This window comes from Hypomesus transpacificus, unplaced genomic scaffold (assembly GCF_021917145.1).
Source record: "Hypomesus transpacificus isolate Combined female unplaced genomic scaffold, fHypTra1 scaffold_91, whole genome shotgun sequence".
NCBI classification, from domain to species: Eukaryota; Metazoa; Chordata; class Actinopteri; order Osmeriformes; family Osmeridae; genus Hypomesus; species Hypomesus transpacificus.
Genome location: NW_025814042.1, coordinates 374,883 through 400,644, shown reverse-complemented (window position 1 = coordinate 400,644; position 25,762 = coordinate 374,883). Strand labels below are relative to the sequence as shown.

Here is a 25,762-nt window from a genome sequence, read left to right as displayed (position 1 = left end):
GAATCTAGGAAGTTTAACCCCCTGGCTTAAACCAGAGGTGGCAAATCTCGGTGTAATCCTGGACTCAGATTTGAATTTCAACTCCCACATTAATAAAGTGACCAAAACTGCTTTCTTTCACCTGCTTTCTTTCACCTAAGGAATATAGCAAAGGTACGACCATTCATAAACCAAAATTATGCAGAGAAGTTAATTCATGCTTTTATATCCAGCCGGCTGGACTACTGTAACGCACTTTTCACTGGTCTTCCCAAGAAAACCACTGAAAGATTACAGCTCATTCAAAATTCTGCAGCTAGATTATTAACCAAAACTAAAAGGAGAGAACACATTAGTCCTGTCCTAGCTACTTTACACTGGCTCCCTGTTACCTTCAGGATTGACTTTAAGGTCCTATTCCTCACATACAAAGCTCTACACGGACAAGGACCTAGCTACATTGCTAACTCTCTTATAAACTACACACCAGCTAGAACACTGCGATCATCAAATGCAGGCCTATTCGAGGTCGCCGGAAGCAGCCATAAGAAGATTGGTGATGCTGCCTTTGCCAATTACGCCCCAAAACTATGGAACAAATTACCCATAAATATCAGAGAAGCAAATACGCTAGACATTTTTAAAAGCTGAAAACCTAGCTTTTTACCAAAGCATTTAACTAATTTTTATCTGAAAAGGGCCTTACAACTGGTAGTAGTTATATTATTGTTTTTATAGATTTGCTTTGTATTCCCGCAAAGATTGCGCCTTGTGTTTGACTTGCACTATTGCTTATGTGTTACATTTGATCAATTTTGTTGAGTAGCAAAAACTGCATTGTGTTACATTTGTATTGATACATCTTTGCCAGGAAACATTTAACATAAGACAAATTCATCATAATCTCAACTCCACAATATAGTTACAGGGATGCATGGTGTTAATTATCCTCCACTTTACTTTCAGTATGACACCTCTAGTACACATCCACCTTAAATAAACACCGCTTTAGCCAGGGCCAGATCAATACACCTCTCCCAACTAGTTAGAAATTAGTCAATTAGAAGACAGATTCAAAGAGTCGAAGAACCAGTTTAGCAAGGCGGTGAGAGAGGCTAAACGATTGTACTCAGAGGGACTGAAACACCAATTCTCTGCTAACGACTCTGCTTCTGTCTGGAGAGGGCTCGGGCAGATCACCAACTACAAGCCAAGGCCAACAGGACTGATTAACTACAGGTCCGTCGCCCTGACCTCTGTGGTAATGAAGTTTTTTGAGCGCCTGGTGTTGGCACACCTCAAATCCACCACAGACGCTTTCCTGGACCCCCTGCAGTTTTCCTACAGAGGCAACAGGTCTGGGGACGACGCAGTTAACATGGCCCTCCACTTCACCCCACAGCACCTGGACACCCCACGTCAGGATCCTGTTTGTGGATTTCAGCTCTGCCTTCAACACCATCATCCCTGCCCTGCTTCAGGACATGCTCTCCCAGCTGAACGTGCCTGACTCCACCTGCAGGTGGATCAGACATCCTGTCTAACAGGAAGCAGTGCATTAAGCTGGGAACACAAGTCTCTGACTCCCGGTCCATCAGCACCGGATCTCCTCAGGCCTGCATCCTTTCCCCTCTGCTCTTCTCCCTATACACCAACAGCTGCACCTCCAGTCATCCGTCTGTCAAACTTCTGAAGTTTGTGAACGACACCACCCTCATTGGGCTCATCTCTGACGGGGACGAGTCTGACTACAGGTGGGAAGCTGAGAACAACTTAGAGCTCATTCAACACTGTTGAGTCCTCTTCAAGTTGGACTACAGCAACTCGCTGGTCTCCCAGCATGCGCAACCCGCCCTCTTCAGAGGATTCAGAACGCAGCGGGCCCACCTGGTCTACAATCTACCTAGACGCTCCCATGTTACCCCGCTCCTCATCTCTCTCCACTGGCTACCCATCATGGCCCATATCAGATTCAAGACCTTGGTACTGACCTTCCGAGCAGTAAACGGGACTGCACCCGACTACATCAAGTCTCTCCTGCAGCCTTACACCCCCACCCACCACCTACGGTCTTCTCCAGACAACCGCCTGGTGGTCCCACCGCTCAACACAAGCTCTTCTCCTGTCTGGCCCCCCAGTGGTGGAATCATCTCCCCACCTCCATCAGAGACCTCTCCAACTTTAAGGACTCCCATTGACATGTATTTAATTATTATAAGTCCATCTGACACCTATTGCACTACGCACAAGCCACCTTTATCTCAGTATCTCATTTGCACTATGTTGCCCACTCATGCTGCTCACTCATATTCTATTCTTATTTTTTTATATATTTTATACTTTAAATTGTTTTATTTTTAGACTGTTTAGTTCTTAGAATTAGTTAAACTATTGTACTTTTACTTAATTTAAGATCCGTATGTTTATTGTTTGCACCTTCCTGCCACAGTAAATTCTGTGTTTGTGTAACATACAATAAATCTACTTCGGTGGCAAGAGGCCAGAAATCTAAGGATTTTCCAATGGACGACGAGAGATTCATCCTAGAAGTTGAGCAACACTAGTTGTATGACACCACAAATCCACAAGTAGCCTGCACAAATTTGTATGTCGCGAACTCGCCAATACAGCTGCCTCGCAGGTTGTCTTCTGAAATGTTGTGAGGACAACTAGCCTGGTCGCGTTGCAGCCGTAACATGTCCTGTGTGAATAGGGTTGTAAGCCCAATAGCTGCTTTCTCAACATAATTCCTGCCAGACTCATTAGGATAAGTGGTGTAAGTCTCTAACATAGTGCCAAGGAGTGTGTCTCAGGAGATCCTGTGTAATATGGGTATCTATTCCCAGATGTAGATTTCTTGGAGGGAGGTGAGGAGTATGTCAAATTCATGAAAGAAGAGGCTAAGACGACCTTGAGATAATTTTTGTCTCATTGGCTGTGTTCGACATCGGCTGCGGCTGGCTGCACCGATTTGCGAGAGTTGCCGCTTGTAGTCAAGGGGGGAGTTGAAAAAGCTGTCAAGTCAGACGTTTTATGTTTACCGTGGTTTGCTGCGTTTACGTCACTCATGTGAGTTTAGATAAAATGTCCTACTTATATAATGTATTTGAGTGATTTAGTGTGCTTGAAATCAATCACGTTGTACCTTTTGTAATTAGTCTACTTAATGTTTTTTTTTGTAGTATAAGATGTAGTGATTTTTAGGGTGACTTTAACATTCTATCAAAGGTTACAGATCAAAAATAGCCATAGTGGCACATTCTGGCACATTTACAGTCATGTTCATTCATGTGCATTGCCTCTGTAAAAAAAAAAAACACTTTGAATTCATCATGGCTGATCAAGCACTGTTTGCTTTCTGTTTCGCTGACTTAAGAATGATTCTGTGTTCAGCATTCCTGGTGTGTAGAGAGAAGCCTACCCCCAAATCTGAACTTTCGGAAACATGAGGCATATGTAAACAAGGTGACCTGGTCTGACCACTCTCTCTTACTGGAAAGGCCAAAAGACGTCTGGCCTTATCTGTGGTGGGTGAATCGTGTGGTCAAGCTTACAGGGGTTAAAAGGCGCACACACTCAAACACGCACGCACACACGCGCACCAGGTCTACGCAAGGAACTAATGAATAAGAACCATGGAACATTTGCATGCCTTTGTCTTAACCAATGACTGTAAAGAGTGGGGCTGCTTAAATAGCTAGCTAGCACAATATCATAGCAGACAAACTTGTAGCACAATGGCGTGTGATGTTTTTGTCTCCTTGTGGGCCGGCCGCAAGCAATAAAGCTTTCTTAAACGTGTTCACCGTCTGACTGTGCAATGCTTGATAGATTAATATTTCTGACACTGACGAACTGCATGGTCGCAAATGTAATTGTTTTTGCATTAGAACTGCACGACCAGTGCACTGAAATAGATAATTTATGTATTGTGTAACTCTCTCCAATCTGCAGATTGATGATACAACCAGAACTCAACTAAACTTAGTCTCTCCGTTAGTGAAGAGGCGGACTAAAATATTTTCTTTAACGATAGTATTTCAGTCTGTCAATAAAGTAGTTTTTTATTAAATTGTACTGTTTGGTCCGGATTTGAGCATTAGCGAAACTGAAGGTGTCAGAATAAACAAATCATACGCCAACGTTGTCGTGTATGAGTCTGGGGGGTATTCCAGGGGGGTATTCCAGGTAGCGGGTTTAACAAACTCTGAGATCAACCCTGAACTCTGAGTTGAGTTACTCTAACATGGGAAACTCTGAAAATTCGGTTCCAGAAAAGCTGATATGAATTTGTTAACTCAACTCGGAGTACGTCAACTCAGAGTTAAGCGTGGGCATGAGAACCAAGGCCGTAGCCATGGAGTCAACATTGGGGGGGGGAATTTTTTTTTTTTATGATAATTCCGGACAGCGTGCGTGGTTGCCTGTCGTAGCGTAGCACATTTATATTTCTATATCAAAATATTGGGGGGGACATTTTGACCAGATTTGAATATTGGGGGGGATGTGTCCCCCCCAATATGTATTATGATAACGGCCTTGATGAGAACTATTAAAAGCCAACATCAATGGAGCTCTGATTCTAGGATCCACCATGGCACATGGCGAAAAAAACATTGCATACTTCAGATACAAGTTTTATTTTGTGTTTATGGTCGAGCACATATTCCAGGAAAAAAGCAACACCGCTGTAGCAGCGTATACAAGTGGCGTGGGAGACAATTGCTGGCGAGCCATTCCATAAATTGAACATTTAACCCCACTGTTTGTTAATATTACAGGAGAAAAAGTGTTCAATGTTTTATTAAATGAAAAAACATACTACGAACCGGTAACGCATATTTTGCTTAGGCTATACGCTTGTGATTGTAGCCTCGACGTCACCTTAGTTTTAATCATATTCGACATGATACTGAGTAAATATCAATTGGTGCCTATTTCAATTTGTAGTAGCAGTTTCCCCCAACAGAATGTTTTTCATCAAAAGATGATGATGATGATGATGATTAAGATGACGAAGAGACATTGACTGCTGCCGCAGAAACGGATGCAGAGAATTACGCATGTAGCTACTGGTAGTTCTCTCAAGATCTAGCCTACTTTTATTAACAGGCTTGTACGGAATTGTCAGCTACACTGACAATGTGAGAATAATTAATATTAAAAAAAGTATTTGCACATTCTGATCCTGTTGAACAGAGCATGGATGTTGTATACAGTGAGATGTTCATTTAATGGCAAGTGAATTTTGCATGTGGAACTGTGAAATGTAGCTAATGTAATCTCATGTATACCCAGTTACAAGTAAATGAGTTGTACAAATTGCACCTCGTGAAGAAAGTGCCAAAAACTGACCAAGAGATGGTGTAGGCCTACTTAAGGTAGAAGAATAAAGGCTAATCTCCAAAAAGATTTACTGGAACACCAGTTACAGGAGGATGCATGGTCACAGGTGATGTTAATTGTAGGAACAATAACCTACATTAATATTAATTGTTGAATTTGCTGAATTTCTATTTGACCAAGAGATGTTGTACATAGGGCAGAAGAATAAAGGCTGATCTTGTAAGGCTATCCACCTGCCCCCACCTCTCATATGGTAAAATATGGAGTTACTGGATGGAGTCTCAACTTGATGGCTCTCACATCTTTGTAACTTACTGTAGCATTGCTAGACATGTTGATAAGTAAGGGTCAAGATTCTGGTGTAATTGTAGTTGTTCTTGGGTATAAAAGGAATTGTAAAGCATTGTTCTGTGGATTCTTGATCTCCTCAGCTCTGGCTTGCCCTAGGCCTACTCCTTCTGCCTCACCTCATGCTTTCTATCTCTGGTTTACAATAATCATGGTAGAGTAGGCATAAGAGTTAACTTAATTGATTGCATTCATTTGCAATATGATAAAATGATTATATTATTTAACCTTCATTTGACCATTCTTGCTCTGATTTAACCCAAAGAGTCAAACAACTAATTCCATTGGTATTGGCATTATTTGGTTAATGTTAATACACTGTTCAGTTTCCCATCTTCCTTCAAACCATAGGGGAATTAGTTTCGGTTGTTTGGCCAATATATTGACCTCCAACAATGTTGAAATAGATTTGCTGAAATAACAATTACAGGACGGTAGCCTACATCATGTAAATTGTAGGGACAATTGCCGATAGAAATAGGCTACTCATTGTTGGATTTCTATTTGTAGGCAATAAAGAAGACCAATTATAATTTCAATTATTTGTCTTTATTTCAGTGCCAAAAGACATTTGGTCAATTCTGAGTGCAAATCCACGGTGAGTAACACTATCGATGAAGACCCAAGGGCTGAGAATGTTGCTAAAATAAATTACAGATTGTGACAGGAAACGGTAACGTTAACTTAGGTATTCATCAGGGAATTAAAGTACACCAAACCGCAGTCTTAAAATCGTCTCCCGGCGTATAACTAAGCGAATTAAATTTTGTTCGAGATCGCTCGGCTGAACCAGGAAATGATATGCCGTGTCTGCCAACGCTATCAGGCTAAGAAAGTGGTAGGGGATCGGTAGAAACGCAGAGTTTGGCATGGTAAACCTGCTAGCGAGCACGTTAGTTTTAAGGAGTAAGTTACCATGGAAACTTACCAAAAGGTTTCGTTACCTCTCTTTCTGGAACGTGGAACTCGGAGTATGCCTCTTTTCAGGGTTAAACAACTCAGAGTTTTCATTACACCCGCTACTTGGAATTAGCCTGGCTGCCAGCCCAACTTCTCCCCGCCCAAAAAGAAATTTGGTCGGGAAGTTGGGTCTTGAGGGTCTCGTATTGTAGCCTGGCTGCCAGCCCAACTTCTCCCCGCCCAAAATAAATTTGTTCGGGAAATTGGGTCTGGAGGGTCTCGTATTGGGGACCAACTACAGAAAACCAGAATCTGGGCGAACCAATGAAATTGCCAGGGCGGGCTTTATACGATGATGGACAGATGATCAACAGTAACGTAATCACCCACGTCACAAAAGAGCGCTTAAGTTGAATTCGTTTTGAACAAACATGGCTACCGCTGGAGATCTGGGATGTTATGATTCTGCCATCGAGTCTGTTTTAGAAGACATCGACAGCGCATTCATTTTGAAAGAGGAACAGAGAGACGCAATCAAGGCATTTGTCAATGGAAAATATGTTTTTGCCGTCCTTCCTGCGGGATTCGGTAAAAGTTTAATTTATCAGCTGGCCCCGATGGAGTTGTAATCCTAAACGGAGAACTTCGTATATGCATCGCCCTTTATTGTTTCGCTCAAAAAGGTTGACTGTGTGAACAAGTACTCTCCCTACCCTTAAATTAATTTTACAACACCGGCAAAAATCGTTTGTATTCATTCTTCAAGCATACTTCAAGTCTGCTTGTAGTTTAGTTCTGTTGACAACAACTATGCGGTGCTTAACATACGTCACATACTCTGTTGCTCTGATTGGTTGTAGATCTATCCAATTGAGCGAAGAGGCATTTGTTTTCCAGGCTCGTTTGAAACACGCCCTGTAGTCAAAGCCCAACGGAGAGTTCTCAGACTCATATTCTGACTAGAATTATGAGTATGTCAACGTCAGGCTAACTTGGAATACCCCCCAGGGGGGTAACTTACCTTTTGGTAAGTTTCCATGGTAACTTACTCCGTCAAACTAACCTGCTCGCTAGCAGGTTTTCCATGCCAAACTCTGCGTTTCTACCGATCCCCTCCCACTTTATGAGCCCGATAGCTTTGGCAGACACGGCATATCATTTCCTGGTTTAGCCGAGCGATGTCGAACAAAATTGTATTTGCTTAGTTTTACGCTGGGAAACGATTTTAAGATTGCGATTTGATGTGCTTTAATTCCCTGATGAATACCTAAGTTAACGTTACCGTTTCCCGTTACAATCTGTAATTTATTTGAGCAACATTCTCAGACCGTGGGCCTTCGTCGCTTGTGTTACATGCCGTGGACATGCACTCAGAATTGACCAAATGCTTTTGGGCACTGAAATAAATACAAATAATTGAAATTGTATTTGGTCTCCTTCATTGCCTACAAATAGAAATCACAATGAGTAGCCCAGCCTATTTTTATCGGCTATTGTTCCTACATTTTACATGATTCATTTGATTCCTACAATTTACATGATGTACCATCCTGAAACTGGTGTTTCAGCAAATCTATTTCAACATTGTAGGGGGTCAATATTGGCTAAACAACCAAAACTAATTCCCCTATGGTTTGAATGAAGATGGGAAACTGAACAGTGTATTAACATTAACCAAATAATGCCAATAGGCCTACCAATGGAATTACAGTTATTTGACTATTTTGATTTTTGGGTTAAATCAGAGCAAGAATGGTTAAATTAAGGTTAAATAATTGTTATCATATTGCAAATAAATGATATTAATGAAGGTTAACTCTTATGCCTACTCTACCATGATTATTGTAAACCAGAGATAGAAAGCAAAAGTGAGGAAGAAGGAGTAGGACAAGCTAGAGCTCAGGAGAACGTCTTGATCAATAATCCACAGAACAATGCTTCACAATTCCTTAAGAACAACTACAATCACACCAGAATCTTGACCCTTACTTATCAACATGACTAGCAATGCTACAGTAAGTTACACGATGAGACGTGAGAGCCATCAAGTTGAGACTTCATAACTCCATATTTTACCATATGAGAGGTGGGGACAGGTTGATAGCCTGACAAGATCGGCCTTTATTCTTCTGCCCTAAGTACACCATCTCTTGGTCAAAATAGAAATTCAGAAAATCCACTATTAATATTCATATAGTTTATTGTTCCTACAATTAACATCACCTGTGACCATGCATCCTCTCGTAACTGGTGTTCAAGTAAATCTTTTTCGAGATTAGCCTTTTTTCTTCTACCCTAAGTAGTTCTTCACCATCTCTGGGTCAGTTTTTGGCACTTTATTCACCAGATGCAGTTTGTACAACTAATTTACTTGTAACATGAGATTACATTAGCTACATTTCACTGTTCCACATGCAAACTTCTCCTGCCATTAAATGAACATCTCATTGTATACAGCATGCCCTGTGCAAATCGTTTTTATATTCAATATTCTCATAGTGTCAGTGTAAATTACAATTACAAAAAAAGCCTGTAAATAAAAGTACATTGAGAGAGAACTACCAGTAGCTACCATACATAGTAATTCTCTGCATTCATGTCTGTGGCAGCAGTCATTAATAATGTCTCTTCGTCATCTTAATCATCATCATCATCCTTTGATAAAAAGCATTCTGTTGAGGGAAACTGCTACTACAAGTTGAAATAGGCACCAATTGATATTTAAACTTTTTATCATGTCGAATATGATTAAAACCATGATGACGTCGAGGCTACAATCACAAGTAATGCAAAATATGCATTACCTGTTCGTAGTATGTTTTTATATGTAATATAACATTGAACATGCTATTTTATTAAGTCCACCAGTTTTTCTCCTGTAATATTAACGGATAGTGGGGTTAATTGTTCAATGTATGGACTGGCTATTGCATTCAAATAGTAAATGCATTGACTCGGCAGCAATTGTCTCCCACGCCAATTGTAGCTATAGGCTACGCTGCTACAGCCATGTTGCTTTTTTCCGGAATATGTCCTCAGATTGACCATGAACACAAAATAAAACTTATATCTAAAGTGTGGTGAAGTATGACAATGTTTTTTGTCGTCGGTTGCCATGGTGAATCCTAGTATCGGAGCTCCATAGATGTTGGCTTTTGGTAGTATTCATGCACGCGCTAAACTCAGAGTTGCCGTACTCCGAGTTGAGTTAACAAATTCATATCAGCTTTTCTGGAACCGAATGTTCGGAGTTTCCCATGTTAGAGTAACTCAACTCAGAGTTCAGGGTTAATCTCTGAGTTTGTTAAACCTGCTACCTGGAATACCCCCCTGGCCAATCATAAAATAGCTGTGTCGTCATTAGAGCTCCTGCAGTTGCTTTGTAGAAGATGCGCTGGCTGACCCAGCCAGCTGCTCTTGAATCGTTCTGCAGTATGTTGATGACATATGTCACAGTGACATCCGTAGGCGCCGTCTCAAGTCGGACAAAAATTCAAACCGGCATGCAGTGGTTCAAGTCAGCCGCCTATTGGCGCCGGCGCTGCATGAAGTTGAACACACCTATTAGGTGTGGGAGTCAGGTTCCAGACCCCAATCTGATTATCATTCACAACACCAATGTCAACCTGGATAGAGATCAAGAACAAACTGTTCTTGTTAAATATTAACTGAATTAGCAAAACGCAATGTTTTGACCCAGGTGTGTATCTACATATTAAAGTCAAATGCTGTGACGTAACATTTTCTATTTGTATTATATAGAAAATTGATTTAAAATCTTGACGAGTGATGAGAGCTAGCTGGTCGATAATGGGTGTGTATGTGTGTGCATGTCTGTATTATATCGGAGTGAATTTTGTTTAGGAACACTGTATCTCACAGAGGTACTGTAAATACTATTTACCTGAATGTAATACTTGTCAAAGGTTATGATGGGTCCAAAGTAGAAGAACGGCAGATAGAAGTTAAACTTGAGCAACTCCAAGATGCTATAGTTCCCTTCTCTCCGCTCACAGTTCTCCAGGGCAAAGCTCATACAGCGCAGTATAGTAAATCCACAGCCACCATAGAACAATACAGGCCTCAGCTCAAACGAGCCAGTCACAAAGCCAGCCTGCAGAAGAAAGGGGACTTATTAATAGTCAATATGAGTAAATTACATTACACAAAGGTTAAAATTTGAAATTATAAACATACATGTATACATTCATGCAAATATGTAAGGTCATATTTTGTATGTGCATGCTGTGCTGTGCAGAACTGCTCCAAGTCATAACACACCTGCCACGACACAAAGGGCTCACACTTGAAAGTTGCCAGGGTGGTGAGCCCCATCACAAAGCAGAGCCACCTGATTTTCACTAAGGAAATGCTGTAGAGCAGGATGCAGTGGGACAGGATGAGAGTGACATAGGTCCAGCCCATAGTGGTCCACACAGCCAACACGCCATATACCATGTAAACCAAGGACCTGTGCTGTGGGAGAGACAAGCAGTGTTGGTATTGCTTGGGCCAGGAAAATGCTGGGCCAGGAAAAACCCTGTAAACCCCCAACGAACCCTCTCAAAGCTATATATACAGTGCCCTCCAAAAGTATTGGAACAGTGAGGCGAATTCCTTTATTTTTGCTGTAGACTGAAAACATTTGGGCTTGACATCAAATAATGAACGTGAGACCAGAGATCAACGTTTCAGCTTTTATTTCCAGGTATTTACATCAGGATCTGATGCACAACTAAGAAAATATCACATTTTGTTTGAATCCACCCATTTGTCATGTGAGCAAAAGTATTGGAACAGATATACTTAAAACATATTTAAGTGAATAAGACTTAATATTTAGTTGCAAATCCTTTGCTTTCAATAACTGCAGCAAGTCTGTGACCCATTGACGTCACCAAACTTTTGCATTCTTCCTTTTTGATGCTTTCCCAGGCTTTCACTGCAGCCTCTTTCAGTTGTTGTTTGTTTTGTGGGGTTCCTCCCTTCAGTCTCCTCTTAAGCAGGTAAAATGCATGCTCTATAGGGTTTAAGTCTGGAGATTGACTTGGCCAGTCTAATACCTTCCATTTCTTGCCCCTGATGAACTCCTTTGTTGTTTTGGCAGTGTGTTTTGGGTCGTTATCTTGCTGCATGATGAAGGCTCTGCCAATCAGTTTGGTTGCATCTTTCCTTAAATTGGCAGACAAAATGTTTCTGTAGACTTCCGAGTTCATTTTGCTGCTGCCATCATGTGTTACATCCTCAATGAAGATTAATGAGCCCGTCCTAGAAGAAGCCATGCAAGCCCAAGCCATGACATTACCTCCACCGTGTTTCACAGATGAGCTTGTGTGTTTGGGATCATGAGCAGTTCCTTTCTTTCTCCAAACTTTAGCCTTTCCATCACTTTGGTAAAAGTTAATCTTTGTCTCATCAGTCCATAAAACTTTGTCCCAGAATTTTTGAGGTTCATCTCTGTACTTTTTGGCAAATTCCAGCCTGGCCTTCCTATTCTTCTTGCTAATGAGTGGTTTGCATCTTCTGGTGTAGCCCTTGTACTTTTGTTCATGAAGTCTTCTGCGAACAGTAGATAGTGATACCTTCACTCCTGCCATCTGGAGGTTGTTGCTGATCTCACTAACAGTTGTTTTAGGGTCTTTCTTTACAGCTCTCACAATGTTTCTGTCATCAACTGCTGATGTTTTCCTTGGTCTACCTGTTCGACGTCTGTTACTTAGTACACCAGTAGTTTTCTTCTTCTTCAGGACATTCCAAATGGTTGTACTGGCTATGGCCAATGTTTCTGCAATGGCTCTGATTGATTTTCCATCTTCTCTAAGACTCACAATTGCTTGTTTTTCACCCAAAGACAGCGCTCCGGTTTTCATGTTGTTTTCACCTCTGAATACAGTCTGCATAGACAAAACCTATCTTACCCAATCTGAACCTGAGTGTAGACATTCAGTGGTATTTATTGATTGAATAATGTATGTAATAGGACACACCTGGGCAACAAAACACACCTGTCAGTCATATGTTCCAATACTTTTGCTCACGTGACAAATGGGTGGGTTCGAACAAAAAGGTGATATTTTCTAATTTGTGCATCAGATCCTGATGTAAATACCTGGAAATAAAAGCTGAAACGTTGATCTCTGGTTTCACATTCATCGTTTGATGTCAAGCCCAAATGTTTTCAGTCTACAGCAAAAATAAAGGAATTGGCCTCACTGTTCCAATACTTTTGGAGGGCACTGTATATTCCTTTATCTTGACACAAAACAGAGGTTAACAACGCCTGCAATTTTTTTTGTTGCCATAGAGTATGATAGATAAATTGCTTAACTGTAGTATGCAGTAAATCTTTATGGTAGCATCTATATTTGATGAGTTTCTCCACTCATTTATTCATTATTTGTCACTCGTCTGTGTATTTTATTAACAGTGAAGGATCGCCCTCCGCAGTGAAATTTCTTCTTTTTTTTTTATTACACATTTTAGACAAAACTATACTAAATATATGTCACAAAACATTTATAAAAATGGGGGGGATAAAAATAAAATGAAAAAAAATTAGCGCATAAAAAATAAGCATCATGACACTTTGTATGATTGAAATGATTCATTATCACACTAACATTTAATTATCACGCCACACAAATACACCGCAATGAACTGTAAGTAAAGTTAAAATTACAAATATAATTCATGTCTTACTGCTAAACCTTGCAGTGAGAAAGTGAAAGTGAATGACGAAAACAAATCCTTTCTGTTATCTTTTCGGAGCGTATGTATTCAGATCATGTGAAAAATGATCCAAAGATTCGTATCCTGGTTTTATCATTCACGTCTTACTATACTAAACATAGCAGTCACGCGAAAAGGAATGAGGTATCTGTTTCCTCCATACACTTATATACAGTAGACACAGAGAGCCTGCTCTTTCTTTACATTTAGCAGACGCTCTTATCCAGAGCGACTTACAGTAAGTACAGGGACATTCCCTAATGACACAACGTCATTTGGTGTGGACGGGAATCGAACTGGCACCCTCTAGAATACTAGCCCGACTCCCTCACCGCTCAGCCACCTGACTCCCTCAGCCACCCTCTCTTTAAAGATGGCTTCCCCTTACTTTTCTATGAAAAGTGCTCAATGAGGCAGTGAGGCAAGCGAGATCGCAAAACGAACCGCACCATCCTTCCAGTTCCGGCCCGTCCGGTCTTGGCAGAACAGTGGCAGAGCCGGTTTAAGGAGAGCCTTGCCACTCCCTATTGAGCCCCATTGTACCAAATGTGGCTGCAGTTCCACCAGAGTTCCACTGGGGGTGATTTTGAGCGAGTGCATGTTGAATGGGAGTCTATGGAGTTAAACGGCTACATTTGTCTCTTTCGCCTGATTGTCGTTATGAAATCTCCTGATTGATTGTAGTTTTTGCATGTTCAACATAGATTATAGGTCGAAAGTTGAATGAACGAGTACCTATGTCCTTTTGATTTCTTACAGGGTGAGTCGTTGTTGCCCATAACATGCTAGCATTCTGCTAATGAATGCTGATTGGTTAGTGAAGGACTGATACGACCAGAGCTCCCGCTTGATGGTCAGAGCATTAGCAACATTAGCAACAACATTAGCAAGCCCAAATTCTTTCTAGCATGTGTATTGACAGGGAGAGCCTAACCTGTCAGCTGTGTTGTCGATGCCTTGAGAGAAAAAAGTAAGTGACCAGAGCTTGCCGTAAAGCAGTAGCTCTGGTCGTACGATGTGTATGACGTCAATGACATTTTCAAAGGCTTTTTAGAACAGAAAGGCGACTTTAAAACAATCTAACAACCAGCAGTGTGTATTCTTTTTGCCTCCCCTTTCGAGTTCAGAATTCAAATTACTAGACAAAAAATGATATCCTGAGAAAAGTGGATTTTGAGGGGTATAGCTCCATAGACCTCCATTCATTCTGCACTCGCTCGTTAGCGCCCTCACATGGAACTGCTACCAGTTCAGAACCCGGAAGTTTCCCGAGAGTGGCAGTTCTCTCTATATTAGACATTTTCTGACAGTGGCTCGCCTTGTTCCTAGTTCCGGGACTCGTGCACGCTTGCAACTTGCTGTATACGTCATACTTTGCGACATCTGGTCAGGAGCATGTGAGCCAAGGCATTGCAGTAGTCAGAAAACTTGGGGTAAGTAAGTACATTTTATTTATAAAGCACACTCTCAACACAGCAAGGCTGACCGAGGTGCCGAACAAAAGCACAAAAATAATAAAACAAATACATTTTTAAAAACACTATAAAATACATAGTAAAAACAAAATACAAAACAGTCAACAACACCTTAACAAGTAACATCACAACTCAAGTAGTGGGAAATGCCAGAACATATAAGTGGGTCTCAAGCCTGGATTTAAAAACAGACAATGAGGGAACCTGCCTAATAGAAAAGGGGAAGCTGATTCCACAGCCTAGGACCAGCAACTGCAAAGGCCCTATCACCTGTGCATATACAGCGTGATCGGGGAGTATACAAAAGTAGCTTGTCCGCAGACCTCAGTGACCTAATGGATGCATGCAATAATGGGGTAATTGGTAATGGGGTAAAAGTCTGATTAAGAATCAGTATGACGCGAAATCAATCAAAATCAATCCTATATAGTATTCTGTTCACTTGGTTTTTAATATTTTATTAAAATATTATATTCCTATTCTAGATGGAACATGTTCCACATACGACTCACCACATATAAGTTGTTCTTTTTGCTTTAGTATGACTGCTTAAAGGTCCCATGGCATGCTGTTTTTGGATGCTTATATATAATAATAATACATTAATAATAATAATATAATAATAATACATAATAATAATAATAATACATATTTGGAGGCGCCTTCCAAGTCAACCAAAGGTCACCTTACAATAAAGAATGCAGGATAAAAGATAGAAGCATAAAAGGTAAAAACAACATTAAAACAGAACATCAACATAAACACACGTGAAGTGCACAGGGTCCAGTTATAGAGAGTAAGCCAGTTTGAACAGGTGAGTTTTGAGTTGAGACTTGAATGATGTGATGGAGTCTGTCTTATGTGTGGAGTGAGGGAATTCCAGAGCCTGGGTGCTGAGCAGCTGAAGGCTCGGGCACCCATGGTACTGAGGCGTGTCGTGGGAATGGTTAGCAATCCAGAAAAGGATGAGCGGAGGGTGCGGGAGGGAGTATGTTCGTGAAGGAGGTCGCAGAGGTAAGTGGGGGCTAGATTGTGGAGAGCTTTATAGGTGAGGAAGTAGGTTTTTGTAGTCGATATAGGCCTTAGTGGTCCCCTAATACTGTATCTTAAGTCTTTTTCCCGAAATTCAGCCTTGGTGCAGAATTACAGCCACTACGAGCAGTCCCACATTGAGCTTTCCTTAGGACATTTCTGTGTCTGTAGCTTTAAATGCTATGAGGAGGAGAGAGGCGGGGCTAACTGCCATACTTCGGTTGTTTGCAAGCCATGATGTCTCTAGAGGAAAAAACGATTTCGCGCTTGCACCGTCATAATTGCACCGTCATAATCCCATAATTTGGAGCGGGCCAAATTCTTTATGACGACATAAGAGGAAGATTGTCAGATCGGAGCATTTGAGCTTTCATTTTTCATAGAGAGAGAAGAATACCCAGGGCTTGGTTTACACCTAGAGACACAGACTGTCTCTCCACCTTCAAGAGAAGGCTCAAGACGCATTTGTTCCGGGAGTACAACGGTACTTAGGAATGGTTTGCTGAACCCAATGCTAGTTTCCTCAAGGATCACAATGACTCTTGCTTAGACTTGTTGCTCTTGTTGGTTGGTGGTAACTGATTTAAACTGTTGTATTCGCTGCGAAATATTCTATTTTAGTTCATCTTATTTTTATTTTATGTTGCTTGCTTTTTCTACAGGTACCCTTGCCCTCAGAGATTCATGTTGTTTAATTGTAACATGCTTAACTACATGCTCTTATGGTTCTTCCCTTTGGCACTTATTTTTTGGTTGATCACAATGTGTGCTTCTTGTTTTTGGCTACCCGCAATGCTTTGGGGTTATCTTGTTGTTATTATCAGTGACTTATGCCCTTTGTAAAGCTCTCTCTTGGAAGTCGCTTTGGATAAAAGTGTCTGCTAAATGAATAAATGTAAATGTATCAACATTTCTAGCCACTGGGGGACTAAAGGCAGGCTAGGGGAACTCATATTAATGTTAAATAACCTCATAAAGTGAAACTTTCATGCCATGGGACCTTTAAGTATTGTGTCGGATTAAAGAAACTATAAACTTGAATATCTGGCTTCTTCATTGTTTTTAGCTCAGCAAAGAAATTAAGTTAAATAGGCCTATATATATGTTACTATTATGATGATGATGCTTTACTATTACTAGCTTACTGTTATTGTTAATGCCATCATTGTGGTGTTAACTGACATAACATCGCATAACCATAACAACATTGTGGTTATCAGACATGATTTATTAAACTTTGTCTTTGCTTCAGAGGAACATGTCAACAATATATAATGACACCTTAACATGCCACAATATCACTAATTATATTAGGCTATAATTACGATTGTCATGCCATGACAATAATAACATTCATTACAAAATTGTTAAATCTGCTTTAAAATTACGGAAATAAACTCTATAAACAAACGTCATGTATGTGTGCAACCATTTGTAAAACTGGCTACAGCAAGGCAGGTGAACTGTATCAAGCCCTTTCTCCTTGTGCTCATTCAGCTCAGGTAAATCACCGATCGGCTAATGTTCCCTTTTGTGCTCGTGCCGTTCGTATCGGCAAGCACATTTCCAGGCAACTTTTTCTTGACATAAGCAAATAAATGGGGTGCTAGTTTACCCATTTTGGATTGGTTTCAAACTTGTTGCAAAAATAATTCTAAAAAGATAGTACGATGAGCCAGGTTCGAGAATAGAAAATACATTATTGCGGGAGAATTTTGAAGTGTTTTCTTCAAGTATTCTTCTCTATGTGGATGGTATTGATTATTGACTGGTTTACTGTTATTAGAATAGTTGAGACAAGGAGGCGAGCCAAACTAAACGCCTTAAACGCAGTCTAAATAAAGCATTATTATCTCTTTTTGCACATCTCTCTCGACCTACACCTCTTCTGATTTATTTTACTCTCTCCACCTGGTCCCACTCTCACTCACACTCTTAAGACATTAAAAGCTACTACACAAATATGCACAATACAGTGCTAGACAAGGACCTATTCTCAATTCTCATAAGATATCAACAAAAATTTTAATATTTATGGCATCTTTTGCCTTTGACATAACATTGATTTGCTCATGTAAAGACAGCTAAAAGGTATGTAATAATATAAATATAAAGGATCCATTTCAGATTTGGTACAGTACCTCATCATGAAAAATGTATGTGTTTTGGAAATACATTCTGCCAAGGTGTTTAAATAGCCTTTTGACTGAATTTTACTTGAAACATGCTGTTATTGTAGAAACTATGACCAGTAAAGCCAATTACAAGACAGACACTAACTTAAACATAAAGATTTTTAAAGATTATTTTACTAACTTTTTAAAATGTTCACAGTTCTACTTAACGTAATGTACAAACTTCTTTGAAAGAGGCCTGATCTCACAGTAGACTTACCTGTGGAGCCAGCATGGAGCAGATCTTGGCAAAGATCACATGACCAGACAGGGCAAATAGGATGTGCTCTCGAAATGTAGAAAACCACATCACCCACTCAAAATCAGCTGTTTCCTGCAGAGCAAACATAATAAAATAAATGTATTTGCAGAATACGTCATCAGTCTGAGGTTGTATAGTATGCAATGGTTCAAATTCAGTGGGAGTGACAAACCTATTTTAATCAACAACGGACACGGTCAACATTCTCACCATTTTTTTCCCGAAGTAGTACCATCCTGGCTTCACACTGGTTTTGAAGGTCTTTCTATTTGCATTTGCTGAATTAAGAGTGAAGAATCACCTAAATCAGTTACAAGTTCAACAATTGAACAATATGTTACAATTAAACAGTTAAGACAATTAAACATAAAAATACTAGACATATACTGCATGATTTCCCATTATTTCCAACCAAACCCCACTTTTCTTCCTGTTGTCCTTGAACGCAAGCTTAGCTGGCTTTTTGTAACTGGTGACAGAACCCAAGGTGATAAATAAGGTCTCACACCTCCCTTCCTGTGGTATAAATACAGACACCTGTTCTGCCACGCATGGTCTGGGAAGTTCACATTCTGGGTCTGTGCCCAGTGGAATGCCTTGCACGCCACCCTTACCCAAAGACAATACTGTATTCCCCTCTCCAGTGGGCCTCCTTTACCGGACATGTGTAAATGTATCAAAGATTATGATGTATAATGTGCACATGTAACTACCGTACCAGCACAAAATGTCATTGGCCCTATATTAGTACCGCAGATGCAACAGGGTACAAGAGAGAGCAAGTAACAGAGCGGGAAAGAGTAACAGAGTCGCTTGACGACGCGGACACAGTACTTAGCTCTCATGACCTTCTTACTGGTCCTAGCTATTTAGGGTAGGCAGATAAAAAAACTATTGAGAGAAGCAGTCTGACCAATTTTTCAATATTTATACTTGCATTGGGGAATAAACTAAACATGAATTTGACAAGATAAATTGTCAGATGTAAACATCTTCATGTTAATGCCATTGACTTACTGTGAATTACCATGAAGATTATTCACAGCCTTTTTGGTAAACAATAATAATATAACAAATATCTCTACAAAGTGAAGAAGCTAACATCCTAACAAACTCTGATGTATAATTACAATTAAGGCCATATTAAGTATAACCTATTTTGGAAAGGTTTTACCGCTCCACTTGGGAATTCTGCATCAAATCTTCAACAATGACTGCTGCTAGAATTCTCTTCATGTTGACAATTCAAAGTACAACGATTCATTATTTATAATTATGAAATAAATCTCATGATCGTTCCTCGGGTGCATTGGATGGACAGCCATTGGCTGGACAGATCTATGGGAGATGGAAGGCTTGTCCATGCTTCTTTCCATCTCCAAGCGCATATTTTGCATCTGATTTATGCTTCCTGTACGATAATGAGGGCAGGGGGGAAAAGCATGTGCAAAACACACTGTGAATAGCTACTCGCACACCTTAGGGTACACAAAGACAAGAATAAGAAAAATTACAGATAAGTGTCAAGGCCAGAGCATTTTTGTCAGATCTGAATGCGATTGGTACATTTACTACATGTGACCTTGGTAGGGTAAGAAAGTCACATATTGTAAATGTGTTAATGCTCAGAAACAAACAAACAAAGAAATCCATTTCAGGATTTATAGACAGTCTCTGTGACACTAAATTAAAACTACCACTGTGTGTGTGTGTCTTGGGGTGGGTGGGAGAGGGGCCGGAGGTAGACTCACAGCTGGACACCTCAAAGATCCAGCTGGCAGCCCAGAACATGGCAAGACACAGCACCGTGTTATAGAAGTAGAGTTCATACTTAGGGAGGGCTGCCTTGATTCCCATGATGTACACACCTACAGCTCAGGAGGGACAACAGAAAGGTTTAAGTGTGAACTTTCAAATTCATTTTGATGGATTATTGAAATAATCAATCGTTTTTTTTCAGATTGTGTTGAAATACTTCGACATTTGCACAGACTGCAGCACACCACTAAAACGTTTAAAATCTAATAATTTGTTCATAGTGAAACGGAACACTTTCTATGACTATCTGCAAAGACATCAGTTTATTTGCAACCACTCACAGTGTAAGTGGCTTGTCTAATGTTACTGTTTCAATGTCAAATGCAATACAATTTAAGCAGTGGCTAAAAATAGACTAGTACTACATGCAGCTAGGATTTAGGTTTGTGCCTCAATTGTCAGCTCACATATAATTTGAATTGTAAAACACATATTCAGATGATTGGTTATTCTCCAAATTGTTTAAGTTGAATAAGAGATGGAGTTTTTTTTTTACTTTATTTTATTGCATTTCATATTTACGGTGAACTTTTATGTACACTTTCGTGCCCTCTGCTTTATGCGAATTTAAATCAACAATGTACTGCTTTGTAATAAAGACAATATATTCTCAAAAGAATTTTGCAAGCTATGAGCTGTCTAAATGTCATACACTTCAAATTGTCGCCAAATAGTTTGTCACACCTGTTATGCTACTGACCTTGAGTGCAGCAATGGAGTTGTAAACTGGAAAACAAGTTAAAAAATGTAATAAAAAACACAGCTAAAAACTGTTGTTCCTCTTTTTGCATTAGAAAATAAACATTGGTAAGTAACTAGGCTGAAGTGTTTGCTCTATATCTACAAAGCTGATAGTGTGGGAGGTACAGCGGGACCCCCTGAATCCTGTAGTGGGAGTTGTTAGTGTTCATGGGAAGTATTTATATTTTGAAGTTGTCAGAGAGGGGCGGAGTTATATAACAAGAGTGTGTCAATCAAACAACTAGATGGAGACAAGACAGGCTACATGTTTGTTAACCATAAGCCTGTATAGCCTGTAACTACTGTATAGGCCTGAGCCTACAGTTACAGTAGTATGAGTTGAGTGCACCCCCATGTCCTACCACGTCTCATTGTCTTAACATGTTCCTGGGACACAGAATTTATTAGGGGATTTTACCCTAATCTTTTAGGACAGGACACTTGTAGTCCTTACTGGCCTGCAGGCACAGTCTGGCCATTGGGAGAACTGGGACATTTCCCTGTGGCCTGAGGGTGGTTTTGGCCTGTTGTGAACAGTGAACATGACCAGCAATTATTGGTGGCCAAGCCGCGAAGCAACCTTAAGTGTTTCTACGTATTCTTATTATTGGGTGTGCTCACGCATTTTCCGAGACCCTCTGCCGAAACCATACATATCCTTTATATGTCTGTGCGGTCAGAAATAAGACTCTACCGGCAGTTTCAAAAACATATTCCTTCTGCTTTCTCTGATAAATTTGTCACTAGATTTGCATTGGTCTCTATGGGGCGAGAGTTTGACTTTGTCTCGCTTTCGTGGGGCTCTGAACAAATGTGTAAGTCTGTTAGATTCCACAGACAACTTAGCCTGGCTGCCAGCCCAACTTCTCCCCGCCCACAAAAAAATTTGGTCGGGAAGTTGGGTCTGGAGGGTCTCGTATTGGGAACAATTACAGAAAACCAGAATCAGGACGGACCAATGAAATTGCCAGGGCGGGCTTTATACGATGATGGACAGATGATCAACAGTAACGTTATCAACAATGTCACGAAAGAGCGCTTGGGTTGAATTCGTTTTCAACAAACAACATATAACGTTGCTCTGATTGGTTGTAGGTCTATCCAATTGAGCGAAGAGGCATTTGTTTTACGAGTTCGGTTGAAACACGCACCATAGTCACAGCCCAACGGAGAGTTTTCAGACTCATATTCTGACTAGAATTATGAGTATGACAACATCAGGCTACAGACAACTGTCTACGACCAGCACAAAATTTTCTATCTATTGATTTAAAAATGAAGCATGAAGAATGAAAATTATGGCAATGCTGGCAAAGTAGAAATAGTTTTTTGAAACAGATTTCAAAGCTGCCCTGACAAGAGAAAACAGTAAGTTATTGTTATAAACAAAAGTCTGAAACTAAACTTGCTAAAGAGGTTTATAATTCACAATAATGAAATGCCTTCTGTTGTAGGGCAGATCAACATGTACTGCATGTCCAGTGCAACTGAATATGGCTGCATGATGTTCAGCTTCTTTTATGTGTTTAGCCCTCTCTGCACTCTTAAGTGTCTTCACTGTGAAGTGGAGGGATCACAGAGGAGGAAGACCTGAAGGAACAAGTCAATATAAATTACAATGTTATATTAGATGTACAATTAGTGAATATTTCTGCCCCTTCGTTTTCTAAAATAACGTCGTACACACAAGTACGTTTTCAAAAATGTTTCTGTTTACATGAACCCGCATATACGCCGCCGAGCGCCATCATAACTATGCCAAACCTGTAGGCGGCAGTGTAATGTGAAGGATAAAGCCATGCAAACCAATCACAATTTTCAAAATCAACAACTACGAATAACACGACCGACTTCCTTTACCTTTCAGGCGCGAGGTTCATTTGTTTGAATGATTCACAAATGCGATGCACAAATGTATTTTGTGATTCAGAAATGTAACGCAATTCACAAATAAATGACCCCATTATGCTAGTGGTGTTCGACTTCATGCACCACCGGCGGTGCCGACAGCCGGCTGCGTTGAAGCTGAGAAAGCCATTGGCTGCTTCAAGTCAGCCGGGCTGCAGGCGACGCCGGCGCTGCATGAAGTCGAACGCACGTGTTACTATAAACAGGACGCTCTCATGACGTGATGCTTTTTTAGTCCCATACTCTGAGCTTTGAGAACCTAAAACTCTGTTTAAGCTAGTGCACACGCAAACACAAAAACTGAGTTTTCAGAAATCTCCACTTTGGCCGGAGTTTTTAGAAATGATCGTTTTCCGTGATAAAACCTCAGTTTTCGTGTAAATGAAAGGCCAAACCGCATGAAAATATATGCGTTTTTCTTCCGTGTAAACGGGGCCTGAGATAGCTACTGCTGGTAACGTCGTTGTTAAAATAAGCTTCAAAGGGGGTTCTTTATTAATGAATGAATGCAATATGAGTAGGCCAAATGCCTGAAAATATCACGAGAAGGGAAAAACTTACAATGACGTTTAAGTCATAGAGATTAGGTACATTTTTACACCGGTCTGCCAAATGTATTCGTTTTGATTCAACTATGAGGTTGCTGATCACCATTCCCTCTTGCAAGGGAAAGTCGAAGACAACTATTTCATTCTACTCTTCACTCTTAGTATTTTGAGTTGTAAATGAGCAGAAAAAAAATGCTTTTAAATCTATGTAATCTTTATAAATAATAAGTAGGCCATGCATTTTAATATAAAATATACAGAAATATCAGTTGCAAAATGTAATTTAAATACGGACCCCTGCAACCAACGCAAGCAAGCTATTACAGTTATCACAACCCCGTCTACCGTGTCATGTCCTGTAACAGTTCATAAAGGTATCCGCTGAGTTTTAAAGAAAATGTAAAGTACTTGTGACTTAAATTAAACTAATATTGTATATACACTGATTCAATACAATCTTCCACAATTATCCAGAGGAGGGGGATCATCTGTGCAGCCAATTTCATCTCTCTACCACAGCAGGGCATAAGCGCAGCTAGTTCTGGCAGGGCAATCGGGCAGCGCGCGTCAGTCAGTGATCGGGGACGTAAGGCGTCTTACTCCACCTTCCTTACTCCTCCCACTACCACACCCATGTAGCAGCGCATATCCATTGGGCCACGTCCGATAAGGCGTCTTTAAAAGACGCGCGGATATGCACACACTCACCCCGGTCGTTGTATGATCAGTGCTGCTGCCAATGTGTTTGTATTCCTGCGTTGTCGGTTGATGCTTTCGCCTGTGTTGCTGTGTCCGGCTCTTGCGATCCGGGGGTGACCTGTTGTTGTTGGGGGTGTTTGCGGGAGGTTTCGGGCATTCGCCTGGATTCGCAGCCTCTGAGAACCACCCCGACGGCGGTAGCGACGATGCAGGTAGCCAGGCCCGGCGTAACTCGCGTCAGCTCAAAGATCGCTTACTACCAGGATTGGCGGTTCAACGCATCCTGGACTCTACTATGTCTTGGTCGTGTCTCTTTCCTTGAGTGTAATCATGATGAACTGCACGTTCGTGGAGTGCTGCAAGGCCGCTCCTTTCTCCTTCCTTCTCTTCCCGAACGGTGCCCGCTGAGAATGCTGTAGTCCAGGGAGGAAGACCCGGTGCAGTTGGCCCCTCTGGACGTCGAGGTCTCTGGCGGAAACGAGTGCTCGGGTCGTCGCGCTGGAGGAGGGGTCGACGACAGCGGTGGATCCGCCGATCCCCGGTACTGCTTCGGAGGCGCTCCCGTGGCCTTCGACTTCGCATTGACTTCAGGGGAGGAATGACGTGGTACCGTGTCTTAGGACACCACCGGCTGGTAATCAGGAATGGCGTACCCGAATGAGAGGGTTGTGTATCTGCGGCTCTTTAAATGGATTGTATTGCTTGATTGCCATGGCATTCAGTAGTATACGCTGTGCAACGGAATACTCGGATTTCGGGAATGTATTAGCCGGTGCTTACGTAACAGCTTGCCAATATTGTTCATTGTAATTTTCTTTATTTCAGGGGTGCGCACTGATCAATAGAAAGTGTAATTGAGCAGTTAGCCAGAGACGCTAAATTCGTCTGCTGTCTCCGGGCAGATGTTAAGGCAGCCAAATGACTTCAAACGTCAAATACATACTAAGGTGAAATATGGTATCCCTATATTATCGGTTAACCAGTTGAGTAGCGTCACAGTATCTGTCTGTCGTCGTGTGTGGGCCCACAGCGTAGACTACCATCTCAGATGTGTGACTTCGGCCATTTCAAATGAACGTCCGGTTATCTAGCTCTATGCACTACGCTGGTGTGGCAAAACATGTAGGCCTTCTGGCAAGAGGGTACCGTCACGGTAAACACCAGCGTCTAGCGTTGCTAGCTACGAGTGTCATGCTAGGTACTTGCCGGAAGGAACAAGCTAGCAAGCTGTGGGCCCCACCGTACTCATGCTGGGGGAGCGTGGGGATAATTGGACTCACGCATCTAATGTGTTGAGTGTGGCTATGCAAATCGTTGCGGGTGTATTTGACGTGTGATGGGCCGTCAGAGTGCCCCTACGCTGTGGCTAAAGTCTAGTGGGTCGATGGGTACTGTTCCACCATCGCATGAAAGTACGTCTATCTGCATACATGCTTTGAAATTGTCAAGACAGACATTCCACGAAGCATACATTGTGGAAAACTAAACAAGTGCCTGAAGTTACTAGTGGTAGGGGCAAAATAATACATTGTACAAGGTCTGGGATTTTTGGGAGGTAAAACATATACAGTGCCCTCCAAAAGTATTGGAACAGTGAGGCCAATTCCTTTATTTTTGCTGTAGACTGAAAACATTTGGGCTTGACATCAAACGATGAACGTGAAACCAGAGATCAACGTTTCAGCTTTTATTTCCAGGTATTTACATCAGGATCTGATGCACAAATTAGAAAATATCACCTTTTTGTTCGAACCCACCCATTTGTCACGTGAGCAAAAGTATTGGAACATATGACTGACAGGT

At 41.1% G+C, this 25,762-nt stretch overlaps 1 protein-coding gene across 4 annotated transcripts in view; it reads right to left on the bottom strand.

Moving 5' to 3' along the window:
* Nucleotides 1-20,965, bottom strand: part of LOC124466321 (protein-cysteine N-palmitoyltransferase HHAT-like protein) — a 68,972-nt gene extending 48,007 nt beyond the window's left edge. The window contains exons 1-6 of one of the 4 annotated variants that reach the window (XM_047018129.1): nucleotides 20,764-20,964; nucleotides 19,997-20,119; nucleotides 18,456-18,523; nucleotides 18,204-18,317; nucleotides 10,855-11,049; nucleotides 10,478-10,687 (exon numbers count right to left, since the gene is read on the bottom strand). In XM_047018129.1, coding sequence (XP_046874085.1) covers nucleotides 10,478-10,687; nucleotides 10,855-11,049; nucleotides 18,204-18,317; nucleotides 18,456-18,523; nucleotides 19,997-20,119; nucleotides 20,764-20,854 — 801 coding nt within the window. In that variant the 5' untranslated portion in view covers nucleotides 20,855-20,964. Of the gene's footprint in view, nucleotides 1-10,477; nucleotides 10,688-10,854; nucleotides 11,050-18,203; nucleotides 18,318-18,455; nucleotides 18,547-19,996; nucleotides 20,120-20,763 lie in introns of all 4 variants that reach the window. The other 3 variants (XM_047018131.1, XM_047018133.1, XM_047018132.1) reach the window with 3 other exon arrangements.
* Nucleotides 20,966-25,762: the final 4,797 nt, after the last annotated feature.